General features: G+C 38.5%; 1 protein-coding gene across 1 annotated transcript in view; it reads right to left on the bottom strand.

Annotated features, from left to right (window-relative positions):
* Positions 1-519: 519 nt before the first annotated feature.
* LOC311222087 (rho GTPase-activating protein 8-like) overlaps positions 520-16,410 on the bottom strand; it is a gene marked incomplete at both ends in the record, with an annotated part of 60,856 nt that continues 44,965 nt past the window's right edge. The window contains 4 exons of the mRNA XM_084306192.1: positions 520-717; positions 7,557-7,660; positions 12,180-12,308; positions 13,017-13,094. Coding sequence (XP_084162318.1) covers positions 520-717; positions 7,557-7,660; positions 12,180-12,308; positions 13,017-13,094 — 509 coding nt within the window. The remainder of the gene's footprint in view (positions 718-7,556; positions 7,661-12,179; positions 12,309-13,016; positions 13,095-16,410) is intronic.

Raw genomic sequence — 16,410 nt, 5'->3', positions numbered from 1 at the left:
ATATAGGGAAAAATAGGTCTAGACATTTTAATATCTTAAAAATTGATTCCATCTTTATTAACTTAGAGAAATTTCTAACAAACAAATAACAACAAAATAGCTGTACAGTCAGGTGTGGTCCAGAATTTAGCTCTGCATGGCCCCAGAAAATAATGTCATATAGTAAGGTCTTCAGATCCCTAAACAAATAACAGTGTCACCTACTGTCATGATTTTTTTTTAACATACCTGTTTTTGTCAACTGTTCAAGTTTAATAAGGGGATTCACTTTGACCTATAGGTCTTTGAATGTTCATATTCTCCCATTTGAGAGGAACACATGGGGCACTGTGCTTCTCTCAATGTCTTTGGTACCTGGAAAGTTATAGAAACTTTACTCTGTATTGAAAGGTTTTGTTTGTTTGTTTGTTTGTTTGTTTGTTTTTTACAGGAGGGGGAACTGAATATAAAGCTCCTACCAGTTGAGGCACGGAGACATTTTCCTTAGGCAGTCTAACGTCATTTCCCTTTCTGGGAACATTAAGGTAAGACCTCACCAGGCACTGTTCGGGAGTTGAATATATTCATGTAGAAATCTATCAGTAGTTCAGTGAAGAGATTCAGAGGTACCAGAGCACTCAGTGAAACTGTTCCTTTAGACGGCCAGATCAAATTCAAGCCAAAGACACAGGCCAGGCTGGATGCTGTCATTCTGTTATATATGCTCTCATGTGAAACCTGAAAAGATATAAACATAAATAGGTATATGCAGATGCATGCCCTGTGACTGGGAGATGAGACTCCCCCATACTGAGGATGAGCCAATGACGGGCATAGACCCTGACCACAGGTACATCAGTAGCTTCTTAATAGCCTCAGGACTGTGAGGAATGTTTTAACAATTCGTGTCAATAAAGAACAGTCCTGTCTGCCTCTGGGTCCTGCACTGGCAATTTAATTCTTGAACCACAGATGCAGTGTGTCCCAGTCTCCCCCTCATTCTAGTCAATTTATCAAGTCTTCAGAAAATGCTCCTCAAATTTATGAACCTGTTTACTTTTGTTATTCCGAACTTCTATTTCTAACAGTTACAGCCTTTTTTTTGTCTTTTTCGAGATTGACTTAACACTGCTATAGGTCTGACTGTCCCTGTGAATGGCTGATGAGGAATGTTTTAATAAGAAAGCTATTTGTGTTTGTATGAAGTCTTTGATGTCCGGGGGTTTCAGAACAACTGATAACAACTAGTGACTGTTATGGGATACTATGCAAACCTCTGATATCTGGCCACGTGGCCAAGAGATTAAGAAGAAAAAAAAAAAGAAGCTGAAGGACGGCTAGGAGACAAGACCTGCAGGGGATGCTGTATAAACTTGATATGGTGCCAAGGAGTACAAAGGGAAAGGACAAGAAAAAAACTTGGAGAGGAAGACTATGAGCCTTCAGCATGAAAGACCCCTAGAGACCCCCAGAGGGACCACCGGAGACTGATGCGCATGCTCCAGTAGGAGGGACTGGACCCTGGAAGCTAATTATAATAACCTGGTTTTTTTAGAAGTAGTAATGAATACGTATTAGTCTAGGAGTATAAAAATCAGGTACTTGATGTGGCTGGTGTGCGTCCTGGTGGAGCGGAGACTCCCGGTGCACCCAGTGCTGTTTGCTTACCTCTATTCTTTTAATAAATCCTATTTTTTTATTTAATCCTATTTTGAAGACTGAGCCATTTCTAACAGGACTGACCATGTAGCTGAGAGTCAGGGGACTACTGGGGTCTGTGTCCCACAAGAAAAGATTTCAGCGACTCAAGCAAAAAGACTGAACTGTTTCCTTATGCTAGGAAAAATAATTGTGTTGAGTCTTCTGTATGGAATCTGTTGTTATCTGTGCTGGAGGGCAGAGAAGGACAGCAGAAACAGCTATTCCATCTGCTTGTGCTACATCTTTTACAGAATAAACCTCCAAAGTTCTGAAGTTGTTTGTGAGGGTTCAAAAGAACTTTTTTCTTCCACTGAAGCATGACTTCACTTCCAAGTACCTCCACATTCATCCAATTCCTCTAAAGCTATTGAGGTGTAAATGGGCTGTAGGTGAGATATTCAGCACTGAAATCTGTTCTGTACCTGCATGATGTATCCTTCGTGTGTCTATAGATGTGAACCCCGAACTGGGTAGCAGAAATAATTTTTCTTCCCTGTATGATCTTGGCAAGGAATTTGTGTATATTCTGCCCTCCTGCATTGCATGTCTGGTATCCAAAGCCAATAAGGTCTGGGTGTCCTATCTGACAGGTTCCCTGCTATTGCAAACAGCCAGCTAGTTGAAAGTTTGTTCTTCCTGACATAGGTAATTCAGCCAGTTCTTCCCAGGCTGATGGCTGCAGTTGTTGGTAAGCAGTAATCTGTCATAGGAAGACCATACAGTCACATACTGTGATGTGCAGGCTGCTTTGAAGTTGTCGCCTTGGGGTAGAATGGGGAAGAATTGGCTATATAATCCTGTGTGCTAGAGTTTCAAGTAGAAGAGAAAAACAAAAATTTTGCTTCTCATTGCCTCTCAATTTCTGCCTTTGCCATAAGGCCTCCTGAAAAGGCAGCTTAGTAGTATTGTGAAAAGTCTGATGGCAGTAAAGGAAAAATCTAAGAAACACTATAATCATGTGAGCACTTCTTAGTACATGCATAAAGTCCAGTTGCCCTCTACCCAGTAACGAAGGTTTTGTTCCCTTCTGCCTCCTTGAATGACCCCACTTTCCTCAGTGTTCTACCTAGAGAGAAGCCTTCTTGCTCAGCCATCAGGGGATATAAAATCCTTTAGACACACATGCAGGATGAATGTTTTCTTTGGGAGACATGAAGAAGCACACGTGCCAAAAGCTTAGCATTTTCTCTCTAGCCATAATTACTTTTTCCAAAAAGAGGTACAATTTTTCCTTCCAATCTTTCCTTTACCCTCCTAGGCCATTAGAGATACTATGATGTTGCCAATATTAAAGGGTCCAATTTTTTTTTAAGGTCATGAAGCAGGGCTGGATAAAGGAAGGGCTGTTAATAAGAACATACTGGAGCCATAACTACCTTTTCAAAGGATTGAGTCCACAATGCAAGACTAAAAAGTCACCAGATTAAACAATGATGCCTGCTTCATGACCTTACAGAAAACCCACATCATTCTCTCTAGACTATGTACCACATATAGCAATGTAGCAAGCTACCACCAAAGTAACTGATGAGAGAAAACAATCAGGACAATGACAATTACCCTGCTAACAATGTGGCACAGACCTAGGTATAACCCTGCTGGTAGATGGACAGTGAAGCTTGCCTTTGGATTCAAGTAAATGCAGCAAGGTTATGGACTGGTGTTCTGGCTCTCAGGTCAAGAGACCCACACTGGCTACATCCACACTGAGCAATGTGCTGAGTAGAACAAATCATTTTTTGGTGTTTCTTTCACTTTGAAGTCTCTAAAATAATGTGAGAGCTCTGCTGCAGCCTATCACATTGGTGTGCTTTTACAGCATGAAATTAAAACCATGTGCTGCATACCCTAAGGAGGGTACTTTAAGCATACATGGGTCAGCTACATTGTGGTGGCACAAAAGCACATGGTATTACCCAAGGGCAGTGGAGGGTGGAAGTAGCCAAACCTGTTGCAGGTGCCTCTCCCATGGTTTTTGAGGGTACTCCTGACATACTCTCACCTGCAAGGTGTACAGGTGCTGTCTCTGAGTGCTTGTTGAAACACATCTAGATCAAACTACCCATCTCCTCAAATGCCAGTGCTTCAGCCCAAAGCAACAACACTGCAACTTGCTGGTAGAGCTGCATTATAATTTTTTTTTTTTTTTTTTTTTCAGGTCCACTGTCTCAAAGACTGTTTCTAACTCTGAGATAAATCCACCTCTTCTTTCCTGTTACCACTTCATGAACATTTCAAGGAGGCAGTCCATGTCAAAACAATCAACAAAAAAACCCACGACACAGCCTCTCTCCTGAGAGAGAAAATTCTTAACATAAAATGAACCAGTGATTATGTCTGAGGCAGAGCTATGCTAAGCCTTGCCTGTGAGTCATCAATTAGGTAGATGCTCAGGAATTCAAGGGAGACACTGCACTCATTCTACCTTGTTCTCATTCCACAGTGTGCAGCAATGCCTTCCTCAGCAGATCCCAGAAAAAGTGTGCAGCTGAATCCTACTCTTTCTCCACAATAATCTTTGCTGCTCATCAAAAGCTGCAAGCAAGGAAGCCCTTTCATAACAGTGGTAACAGCTTTATCCCTCCCTGAGGGGATTTGGCTTCTTACAAGAAGAATACAAGATTTTGGCCATACAATTGGCATCTTTAGCATTTGGACTAACTCCCCTAGACTCTTTCTTTGATTCCATCACAAAGTTACTAACCATTACCTGTTTCAAGTGAGAATACACTTGCTCTGCCAATTTGACATGTTAATAAAAGACAATTCTCCAAGGACCTAGATTTTATCTTCAAAGGAATCATCTGAACATCACAAAAAAGTGTAGCAAGAAAGAACTACACAACTCCAGCTTGCTGGGTTTTTCCTTCTTTGACCTTCTTTTTTTTTCCTTCTTTTATATGGAACACGTATAAAAAATCATTATGTAATGACAACTTATATTGAAAGAAAGGCCTCTAGAAATCTTATTATTTACCTTCAAATAAAACTTGCAAATTGCTAAACTCATCATTGGAAGTAAATGCTGAAGATTTAGTGCCACATCAACAAATACAAAATATACATCTCCACCACTCCAGATTGCATATCCAGTTTCCCCCAGCAAAGCAGTAAAAATTTTTGGACTCCACAAACGTGCATCCCAGCACCCTGATGGATACTCAGGAATGACACCAGTCTGCCACTATTCTGCATAATGAACTTCAACAGTGTAATGATAGAAGGTAGAAACTTCAGCAGTGTAATGATAGAAGGTAGAAACAACCAATTACCATCACATTTTACAAATACAAGGACATCACCATCTTTTTGTCTTTGTACTCACAATGCTTAAGGGAAGTTGACAAGACACTTCCAGATGAAAATTACTAAATATTAAAACACTCCCACAAACTGACTGGAAATGCAAGTTTCTATCCCCTACTCTCTGCTATCCGCACATATGTGCCAACTGCTTGTATCTCCTCCACGAGGTTTAGTCATCTAATCCTTCCCAACGTGCCCCATAGTCCCAGCCCCCTCCAGGCTTTCCTGGTGCTAATTACACTTTTAAATTGGACAAGTGATTGAGATAAAACATCAATTCTTAGGTTTGTTTCTTCGGTTTTGGATCTGAAGCATAGCTCATGTGACACAAAATCTTATCTATTTTTTCCAGTTGGTCCAGGTAGACATTTTGAATTTGGCAGGTTTTTGCAGTAGCTCCCTCAGGCAAATCAGCCACCCTTTCCCTGCATCAGTGATGATTAAAGGGACAGAAAGATGCAGCAGAATGGGAAGGTGTGTAAATATAGTGACAGGGGCTGTATGTGCTGTTTTGCCACTTGTTCCTGGTTGTCTGATTTTGTCTACAGACCTCAGTTCTCTGTGAATCGAAAGGGGCCTGCAGATCCCTCACTAGTGGCCACCTGTACTGCAAAGTGGAGATGGACAGTGTGGATCTTTAACAGTCAGCTGGGCTCCTTACTGGCAAAATCCCTGCCAGTCTAAGGTTAAGGAATTTGGGCCTATTTTTAAAATGCAAGTCTTTTACTTTTGTAGGAGTTGTAATGTCTTGATGTAGTACTCTTGGACTAGAAGGAGCTGTTTCATTAAGTAAGGGGGTCGAGACTGCAGAGAAAATGGAGATTTTTTTCTTCTTCCACAAGCCTGTATCAGCCTGTACTTAGAGTATTCAAAACCTGTATCTAGTGATTACAATGCATCCCACTTCATGAAATTAGCACAAGTGCCTCTTGTACTACTCAAGGCTGAGCTCATGGAAGAATTAAATTGCCTCTTATACGTAAGAAGGTTGATGCTTGCAGGTAAGAACTAGGATTATTGGTAGAGAGGTCTAAGTTTGAATTGTGTCAGTTTGCGCCGCACACCAATCTGCAATGAACAGAAATCTCTAGCTCCTAGATTGTTTCACATTCCCTTGACCTTTCCACATGCAAATATTCCCCAGGACACTAAGGACGAAAAGCTATGAATCAGCAAAAATTGCGGAGCTGAGCACTAGTATCAACTTGATGCTGTGCTTTACATAACAAGGCACACTCAAAAATAATGCTATGTTCTGTTGCCCAATTACAGAAAACACTATATAGTACTTTTGCACACCTCATTAACACCTCAAGTGCTTAGCTCTTAAGAAGTGCATTGAGATGGTGCATCTATTACTGGAACAAAGTCACTTACATGATTCATAATGCTGAGGAGAGATATCAGTTGCTAAAAGAATAGCCAGTAACAGGAGTTCCTTAAAAGCATTAGAGTTCAGCTAAGCAACAGTAAACGAGCATGTAGGTATTACAGGAACCTTGAAAGCACTGTCTGAGCAAGGGTCATATCAAGGGTCTTTCCTTTAATCTTGCTTTTCTGTAGTGTTTTGAGGTAATATGGGATGAAATGTACCTGCTTATGAAATACGCTACACGCTAGAATATGGATTATAGCCCAAGAATAGTTACAGAGGGCTAATTCCTCCAGTGGTAAAAATCAGCATTGTTCTGTATCTGTCATTAGTTCAGTGGGCTCTTCAGACTTCTGAAGGATGGGTCACTTCATTTAGTTGTCAGCTAAAGTTGATCCTCAATTTTAGGCACTTGGGTTTGAAAAATGCAATCTAGAAAAGGTAATGCACTGGATAAGGCAGAAAGGAGGGAAACTAACACCCTCCTTACTGTCTTTTCCTGCACATAAACTGGCAGCAAAAGGATGTCACTAGGATGACTGGAGAATGACATGTACTGGAAGTTCCCCAAACCCTCACACTTGTGGGGTTAAAAATAATCAGCAAGCTGTAAAGTAAAACAGAACACAAATTATTTAGTTTATTCAGAAGTATACCAACCGTCCTTGCAAAATGGCATGACCAAAGCTTTTGTTCAACATTGTAGTAAATTCATTGCAGTAAATTCAAATTACAGAATTAGAGGCTATTTTACACAGGAAAATGTTATTTTAAAGATTATATAGAAAATACTTTGCTGATTGTTGTTCCAAAGCTCATTAATATTTTTACCGTTCACTAAAATGACACAAATGTAGTGTTTTGTTTGTCCAAAACTTATGCCTTGGAAAAAAAAAAAAAAAAAGTGATTTTATGTAGTTTTATTCTGGCACCAAAAATTACACACTCACCATTGTCAATCTTTCTCACTGCAAATTAGGAAAAAAAAAGAGTAAAACATATATTTGTGAATGGGGAGTGGAGGACAGAAGACTTTTAAATATTTCAGTGCAGGCAGAGTTTCATTTACACAGTAGATTTTCTTACATCTAAAGAATTTCATGGTTAAGGTACGTCTGAGACTGTTGTTTAGCACTGGCTTTTGTTAGAAGCGGCACTAAAGATTGGCATTACTTTTGGAAATTTTGCTTATACTCACCATATGGAGAAAGCATATCAGATACTTCAGAACAACATAATTATGTTCAGGAAGTCCATGAATGATCTGTTTACATCTCGTTACTCGTAAACTGCTCTCCACACCTGCAATATCAAAGTCAGTCTTACTTTAACTCGAAAACATCAAAATATTACCAAGAACTAGCACCTTATTTATATCATCTGGATTTACTTTGGCTATTCATCTGTAAAACTGACCACAGAAATCAGCCCTATTAACTTCCACCAGCACTGTAACAGTTTGGGCTATCTCTTTGTATAAGCCGATCATATTCAGTATTTATCTGGCTAAGACTAACTTCCAGAGTATTTTCTCCATTCAGTGAAAGAGCCAAAATAATTTCTTTGCTAGAAAATACTTTCCAAGGTCTTGTTTTGAATCCCATTATCTCCCCATGCATTGAATCCAGATGTCTACCTTTCATGCCTTGATTTTATGCTTGCTGATCAAAGTGCTCTTTTGGCACTCTACTAACTTCAAACGCACTTCTGTGATTCTGCAGGAAACTTTTCAGTCTTGGACAAGGATTTAAGAGGCAGCCACTTGAATGGGTAAGAACTTTGTAGAGGTAAGCTTAAGCAGGTTCATTAACTCATTTCTATAGATGGGCAAATCTGCAACTAGACCCCAAACTCACTTAGACAGTCTGGGTAAGAATTATGCAAACATTAGAATGCATTTTGAATGCTATTCCAAGTGACTTTTTTTCTTTTTTTTTTTTTTTCTTTTTTTTTTTTCTTTTTTTCCCTGTAATATTGTAATTATCTTAGCACTGGAAGTTTGGAGAAATCACAGCACATCAATTTGGAGAAAGGTCTGACTGTTACAATCATGCCTGACCTAACCGGCTGATTTGTGCTGATGTTTTTTCTCCATTTGTTCAATTTTTCTTTCTCTCCCTGACATTGCTAGAGATGTACAGAAGAATCTATGCATGCACAAAATTCCAGCATGTTAAATGTTCCCTTAAGCTCTGATTTAAATACACGAAGCTATACCCTGGTGAGCTGTGTTGATATTTTTACTATTGCAAAGCTATTACTAGTAGCTTTAGTAGCTTTTTTTTTTTTTTTTTGCTAGTAGCTAGTAGCTTTTACTACTGCAAAGCTAGCCTGTAAGACACAAAAATCTGAGTCACAAGAATTTTCTTGTCAGCCTTCTGCAGAGTAAATAATTCAGGAAGTATAGCAACACCAGGCAAAGTAACTTGAGTAGTTTTCATGACCAAACAAGAAGTTCTTTGAAAATGTCAAGCTTCAAGTTTCTATTATTTTATTTTTTTTTATTTTATTTTGCCAGTCACTTGGCTAATTTATTTCTCAGCTCCTGTCAATAAATCTAGTAAAAAATATTTCAGATGAGACACTAAAGAGAAAAGCTTCGCTATTATTTCAAAGTATTGTAAAGTAGGCATAGTGTTTTTCTGGGTTTGCAGGTTAAGAGATGTAATAGATACATCACACACTGCTCTGGTGTTTTCCAGAAGCCAGAATGAGAATTTTCAAATCATCCCAAGACAGCTGTCTGTGATCAGACCTGTTCAAAGCTCTCTTCTGCACTGTATTCACAGAGAATATGCCTTTGCTGCAGTCCAGCTTGGCTCTCAGGCTTAACATCTTTAAAAAGTAGGATATCACCATAGCATCAAGAAAAGATAGTGGACATCACACTGCATAACAAAAAAGCTCAAGGAGAAATTATCTTAAACTCCATATTTCAACATATGCTGTCAACATTTAAAACACCAATAAACAAAAATAACATTGACTTAGACCTTCACAGATACTTTGCCATGAAAAAAAACCTTTAGTATTCCTAGGACAATGCATTGCTCTCAGACTTCAGATTTGTTCTTTTTTTTTTTCACTTAGCTCTAGCACAGAGTAACATCATGCCCAGAAAGTCAGCAGACTAATTCAGTAAAAACTAGCAATCAATTTGAAATTCCCTTATTCTTTACTCTATTCTGAATGACTATCCTTACTTCCTTAATTTTTACAACTGCCTTGTGAAAAGACTTATTTCTCTTAACACCCTGAGATATTTATTGTGTAGATGTATGAATCCTTGATTTTAGTCTTGCAAATAAAAAACAGTATGAAACTTCAGAGGATTCTGAACACAATTATCTTTATTATTTTTAGTGGAAATACATCAATAATGTTAGTGATATTAAATAATACATGCAGATGCCAGTGATGGGCACAGTATAAGAATTTTACGTAGAATGAAGTGTATCTAGGTACACTAAACTTTCTGTACTGTTATTTGAATAGTAGCAAAACATAGAAACCTCAGAAGGAGTCTTCACTACACTTTACCAACATGGTGCAGTTGAGATTTATGCCCAGCCCTAATTATTTTATTCAGCTACCCCAACAGCAATGGACTTCATAACGATGATAACCTTCACTTTGCAACGGCATCATCCAGTGGTTACCAGAGGTATGTTACCAAACTCGGTTGGAAACTCTACTCCATTAAGATCTAATTTCCTCAAAAAACAGGTGTTGGAAAAATGTGTGCTTGTGATTTGTCACTGAAAGCCCCACTGGTTCTCTGCTAAATTGACAAGAGCCGCAATGGCAAAATACCAGCCTGAACAAGTACACCTATAATAAATCTCAGATTTCAACTTCTGTTATTAGGGGGTTGCCTTGCTAACATTATAAACTTTCACTTCCTGACAAAGGCCACACAATTAAAGTTCTATAATTCATACATTTATGTGGTATCAGATCTTTAGATAATCAATGCCTTCTATTCTCATGGTTTTAGATCCTTGGTTCCCTAATATGTTACTGTCCTGGTTTCAGCTAGGATAGAGTTAATTTTCCCCCTAGTAGCAGGTATGGTGCTGTGTTTGGGATTTAGGATGAGAATAATGTTGATAACACACTGTTTTACTTGTTGCAGAGCAATGCTTACACTAAGCCAACGACTTTTCAGCTTCTCGCTCTATCCTGCCAGCGGGCAGGCTGGAGGTGCAGTGGGAGCTGGGAGAGGACAGACCCAGGACAGCTGACCCAAACTGTCCAAAGAGGTATTCCATACCATCTGGGGTCATGCTAAACAATATATAGGGGTGGCTAGCTGGGGTGGGGGGAATGGCTGCTCAGGGATAGGCTGGGCATCGGTCAGCAGGTGGTGAGCAATTGCATTGTGCATCACTTGTTTGTACTCATTAATAGTAGTAGTACTATTATCATTATTGTTATTATTTTCCTTTCTTTTCTGTCCTAATAAGCTGTCTCTATCTCAACCCCACAGGCCTTCATCTCTTTCTAATTCTCTCCCTCATCCCAGAGAGGGAGGGGGGAGGGTTAGTGAACAGCAGTGTGGTGCTTAGCTGCTGGGCTTAAACCACAGCAGTTACCCAGATAACAGTTCCAATACAAAAGATGTTCCTGTCCCTCTCCTCACCCAAGAACAACCGTAACAAAAGATAAAATAAGCATACAAATGACCACCTATTTTTTTTTCTATGATCATTTTCTATGATTCTACAGTTTGGAAAAAGGACTTTCCAATTTACTGTAAGGTTCGAAGTTCTATCCCACAAAGGCCGTAAGAAAAGAAATTTCAAAATGAAAGCATTTTTGTGTGTGTAAAAGCAGATTTTTATTCTTCCAGACTGCCAGTAAAGAGGATGCATTGAAAAAAAAAAAGGGGGGGGGGGGGGGGACATGGAGAAGAGTGTCTAAAGTACTGATTTTTCAGGCTGCTTTTCTGCAGAGACTGGACTTCTGGTGTGCTATCTGCCATCCATCTTCTGGTCCCCACCAACATTTAAACTGTTGGCACAATTAGATTAGATTTGATAGAGATGTAGATCAATGTCAATGTATTATATGCCTACACATTTTGTGGAATTAGGCAACCAGGTAAAGAAGATGGACCCTAAAGCTGTCCCTGCTTTGAAAACATGCTACTGTGTGATATCAATTCTCACTAGGCATTAGAAGAGACAAAAGAAAGCTCATGTTTGTGATGCAAATCCACAGGAAAACATGCTTCCTTAGCTCTGCTAGTCATAGGACTAGCTGTTCTTAGAGTCCTCTGTATGCACAAACAGTGAAGAAGATTGAGAGTGGACATTGGTATCAGGAAATGCAAATACAGGGAACACAAGAAGAATTATAAAGATGATTAACAGCCTATTTACCGTACTTACAGCAGAGTCTCTAATGTCTACAAAACATTATCTAACAATATAATGTGTTTGTACTTTTGTATTGAAGGTTAAGCCAAACTCCAAAAAGAACAGTAGTGGTGGTAGAGAAATTTGTCCCTCATATGTCCTGGTAAGGAGCTACATGTCAGTGTTCTGAACAGCCCATGATACTCAACAAAGCAAAAGAGCTTCTGATTCCCATGTTTTAAACTTCTGACAAGGAAATTACACCACTGTCCTCTTCTGGGTGGAATCCCACCTTGTGCTGGTACAGATTATGAGGTTGCCCATTAATGGCTGCACTGAAAGCACTAATAGTTTTATGTATCCACAACTAAGTCATGGTTAGCAAACAACGGTGATTAAGAATTAGCCTGGTCCGGTTCAAATTGCTGTATGAATTTTTCTAAAACTGAGTTAATACTCACTGGTGATTCCAAGGATATGATCATAACATTCAAAGGTTAGTAATGGCTGAGGGAGTTCCCTAAGGAAAGTCTTTAAGATAACAGCAGGAATATGGATATCGTGATAGTCATCAAAATTCACAGACTTGCCTAAAAGAAAGAAAGAAAAAAAAAAAAAGAAAAAGGTGTTCAATCATATGTTTTACTTATTCTTTAAACCACCATTTAAAACCTGTTTCACACCACAGTTAGAAGAGAAAACCTTCTGTCTTTCCTGCTTTTGGCAACTCCTAGCATTTTCTTTTAATATTTTTCATGGAGTTTTATTCATCTTGCTGTAAGAGATTCTCCCCATTAAGGCATTTCATAAAATTACTTTACAGGGAAGTCAATGACTTGCAAAATGACTTCAATGTATTTCATAAACTATTGCGTAAAATTACATTTTGGTGCCGTAGTCAGGGAAAAACACCAAAGGCAAAATGACACAAAGACACAGTACTTGGCATTTTTAACTAACTCTGGTAACTCAAACTGCACAGAAGTAATAGGGGTGTTTATGATAAAACAGACCATTTTTGACTCAAACTTTATCACTCATTAGCTGCTACGGTTTTCAGAAGCTTTGGTCTGACATCAGTTGATGACTGATGCTGAGTTGCTGTTCAGCAAGCTTTAAGTGCCTATTGCTATTTTTCAAGCTTCTGTATTAGTGCTCTTATTATGATATTTTAGTTTACAAATGACTTCATGATTAACTAATTATAAAAAAAAAACTAGCATCTCTGCTTCACGAACAGAAACAAGATCAATAAGCCCTTACACTATTAATCTGTGGCAGTGGTTATGGCAGCTTACCCTGATTGTAGAGTTTCTGAACATCTTTGATAGTCTGGACACTGGCTGACCTTCTGAAGAGGCCCTCTACTTGTAGTCCTGAAAAACAGTTAATGTCCCATCTGTAAAAGCCATCACTCTCTTGCTTTTCCACATAGGTTCAGTTGAAGATAGAACAGAGGGAGAAGGTTTGGGAACAAATCCACTTGATACACTCAAGGTGGTAATAAAGTCTTTCAAATCAAATATTTTTGGGAGAATCAAATAATGTTGTAGCAGTGCCGATATCACTTTCTTTAACGTGTCTCACAGAAATACTACCACCTTTCCTTAAGTTTTTTAATGTGTTGTACCAACTGTATTTTTTTCTTTAGAAGTAGCTTTCAATTGTGCCTCATGACAAGAAGCTGCATATTTACATATTTACATTCACCAGGCTGCTTATGACCTCACCCTCACTAAGCGTATCTGCAAACTGAGCCCCAAACCATGCCTGTAATCTGCTATTCTACTTTTAAATGCCTTAAAGCCTTTAGCAAGCTAAAGAGAGTATTTGCAAAGATTCCCTAAGCTCCCTCTTCTGTTAGCAGGAGAGACAAGATCCTTTAGGCTGAGGAATTTTTTATAGCATCTTTGGATGGAGGAGCCTATATCTTATCATTGGAGGGACATTAGCCTCCCCAGCTTCAAGGCAGGTTTGTGCAGACCACTGCTCTTTCCACCTCTCTCTGAAAGTCAGTTGGATTTAAGACTCTGCCTGCCCATGGTATTTTGAAATACCTGATTCTAGTCTTGAGGCACTGCTGAAATACGTATCATAAATTTCAGGAAGGGTTCCTATCTAGTTTCATTTTATGACTTTGACTAACTGAAATCCGTTTTCAGCTACAGAGGAAAAACTTCATACAGTCAAGGATCTAAGTAGGATCTAAGTAGGATCTAAGGACAACAGCTTTCAAGGTAAGTTATTTATCTGAATTATTACGCAAAATGGGATTTGGACAAGAAGTGTTACTTTTATTGAGACTTGCAGTACTTCCTGCTTTTGAGTTTGGTAAAATCATTGTTTCCCTCTCTTTTTCCCTCTTTGGTTTGTGCTGTTCCTTCCACCCAGCAGGTAATGCAATTTGGCTCACACATAGTCTAACTTTGAGATACCTACTGGAATCACAGCTATGCAAAATATTAGACTACCCTTGCCTGACAAAACATAAAATTGCAGGCATTTTGAGAAGGGTGGCAGACTACCCACTGACTTCAAGGGATTGCTGTGTGTTTTTTTTACATGAATGTGTGACAACAGATGATTGAACTTTTATTTTCTTTATAATCTTGCAGAAGCTAAGTAGCCAGGCTGAAAGCAATGCTTGTGTATCTCAACTGAAGTATGTGCATACCTATTTGAATGATCAAGAACTATTATGCTATTCTAAAAATATTGAGTCATATACTAGTGAAAGATATTGCCATTCTTGTAAATTCACCCAGGTCACATGCAAGAGAACTTTTTTTACTTGAAAAACTAATAAATACAATATTCCTTAATCAACCCATTCCTTACAGAATACCATTTAGTATCGGACATATGAATTTAAAACAATATACTAAAAGGATAGATAGTGTAATATTGAAGTAAATTTTCAAAGACAAGTCTCAGAGGCTTTTGCAAAGAAACACAAGCTCTACTTAAAAGCTCTCCACTCACAAGATTTAGAGGCTTAGATGGAGTTTAGCTGAATATGGCCCCTTGTTTTTCTTTTTTTTTTTTGTTTGTTTTGTTTTTCTGAACACTTACGCTCTCTTTTTAAGTCCTAGGTTAAATATTAAAACTTTAGCTCATGCCTTCAAATCTGGAAGGAGTATGAAATCTCAGACTATACTATCTGAGAAGAACATGTGTGTGTTTACTAAAGGAACCCAATATAATGTAATTACGATCTATTTGAAGGCTTGTTTATTCCCAACCACATCATGTTTCAATTGGATAAAGTTACTGCAAATGACATCACTGTACTAAAACTGTTGCTTTAGATTTATAGCGCAACTTGTCTAAAGGCATGGCTTTGGAAACATAGGTCTGACCAGCTAGCTTGTCAAGGCATTGCCCTCAGCAAACAACAAATGCAATAATTTTCTTAAAATTTGTAGAATTTTATGCTGGCTGTCAGAGGTTTTCCATAGAAATACATTTCAGAAGATGGACATCATAAATGCTTACAATTTGCTTTGCAGGAATTCCCTGAATAGTTAATGCTTTAATCTGATGTGAAACTCACTGTATAAACTACAGTGTAATAAATATCCATTTTTAACATGTTTATTCCTTTATTGGCTGTGCTTTCAAGAGTCTAATTAAAGACATTAATCTGTAGTGCAGACAGCAGCTGTACTTGTCTGGCCCTGCATCCCATCAATGTTACTGTAATGGCACATAACACCAAGCTCTTTCTGGATATGTTGTTTGGACGTCTTAAGGGGGAAAAAGCATCTTTCCTCCTCATCTGCAGAAATGGGGAATATGGGTGAAAACTTTGTTACTTCTAGAATTACTTTTCTTGGACAGCTAAAACTGAATAAATATACAGTAATTTATTTGATCAATAGTGGCAACAAGCCAAATACCAATGCATGTATCTCCATTTCTTACATTTGTGGACAGCCACATGTACAACTTAGTCAAATGACATGACTAATTAAATGCAAATTAATGCAACAATTCTTAGGAATAAAGAAAAAGATAAACTCTTTCTAAAGTAAAAGAACAGCAACTGCATAATAGCTGTGCCTTTTTTTTCATTAAAAATGCTCAGAACAGAAAATAATATACTACAGGGATTTTTAAACAAATCATGGGTCATAACTTCAGCCCACTGGTAAACAGATTTGAGTCAGCAGCAGTTATGCTATTGAATGTGGAAAATGATGAGCCTGGGCACAAAGACAGACCTTCTGTTCCACATTTTTCTGACTTGATACATATGAACTGAGCGGGATCCTTCACTAAGAAGTTTGCAGGCTTAGTATTTGCTCTCAGTGCTTTCTGTGTTTCAGATGGGCCTGGCATAATAAGAGTAAGGGAAAGCTACCTAAATCATTTGAATGATGGTGCTACATGGAATTTGCCATGTCACATAGCCTGAACAGCATTAGCATATGCCCCTAGCTGGAGTCTCATAATATGAGACAGGAAAGGGAAAAGGGACCTAATGCCTCTTGTTGGTTATTCCACTGGGAAGGGTAAATATACAGCCTTACACACAACCAGGAAATATATTTGCCAAGCCTGGCTCATCCCTTTCAGTCACTAGAGGGAAAGAAAAAAAAAAAACAGAGAGAGAGAGAGAGAGAGAGAGAGAAACAGTTCTTGGAACTACCATAATTAAGCAACGTTTAGCACTAGGTGTCCCCACTGAAG

This window comes from Netta rufina (genome assembly GCF_964035555.1).
Source record: "Netta rufina genome assembly, chromosome: 1".
Classification (NCBI taxonomy): Eukaryota; Metazoa; Chordata; class Aves; order Anseriformes; family Anatidae; genus Netta; species Netta rufina.
The sequence above is the reverse complement of the archived record's forward strand: the minus strand, read 5'-3'. Positions and strand labels throughout refer to the sequence as shown.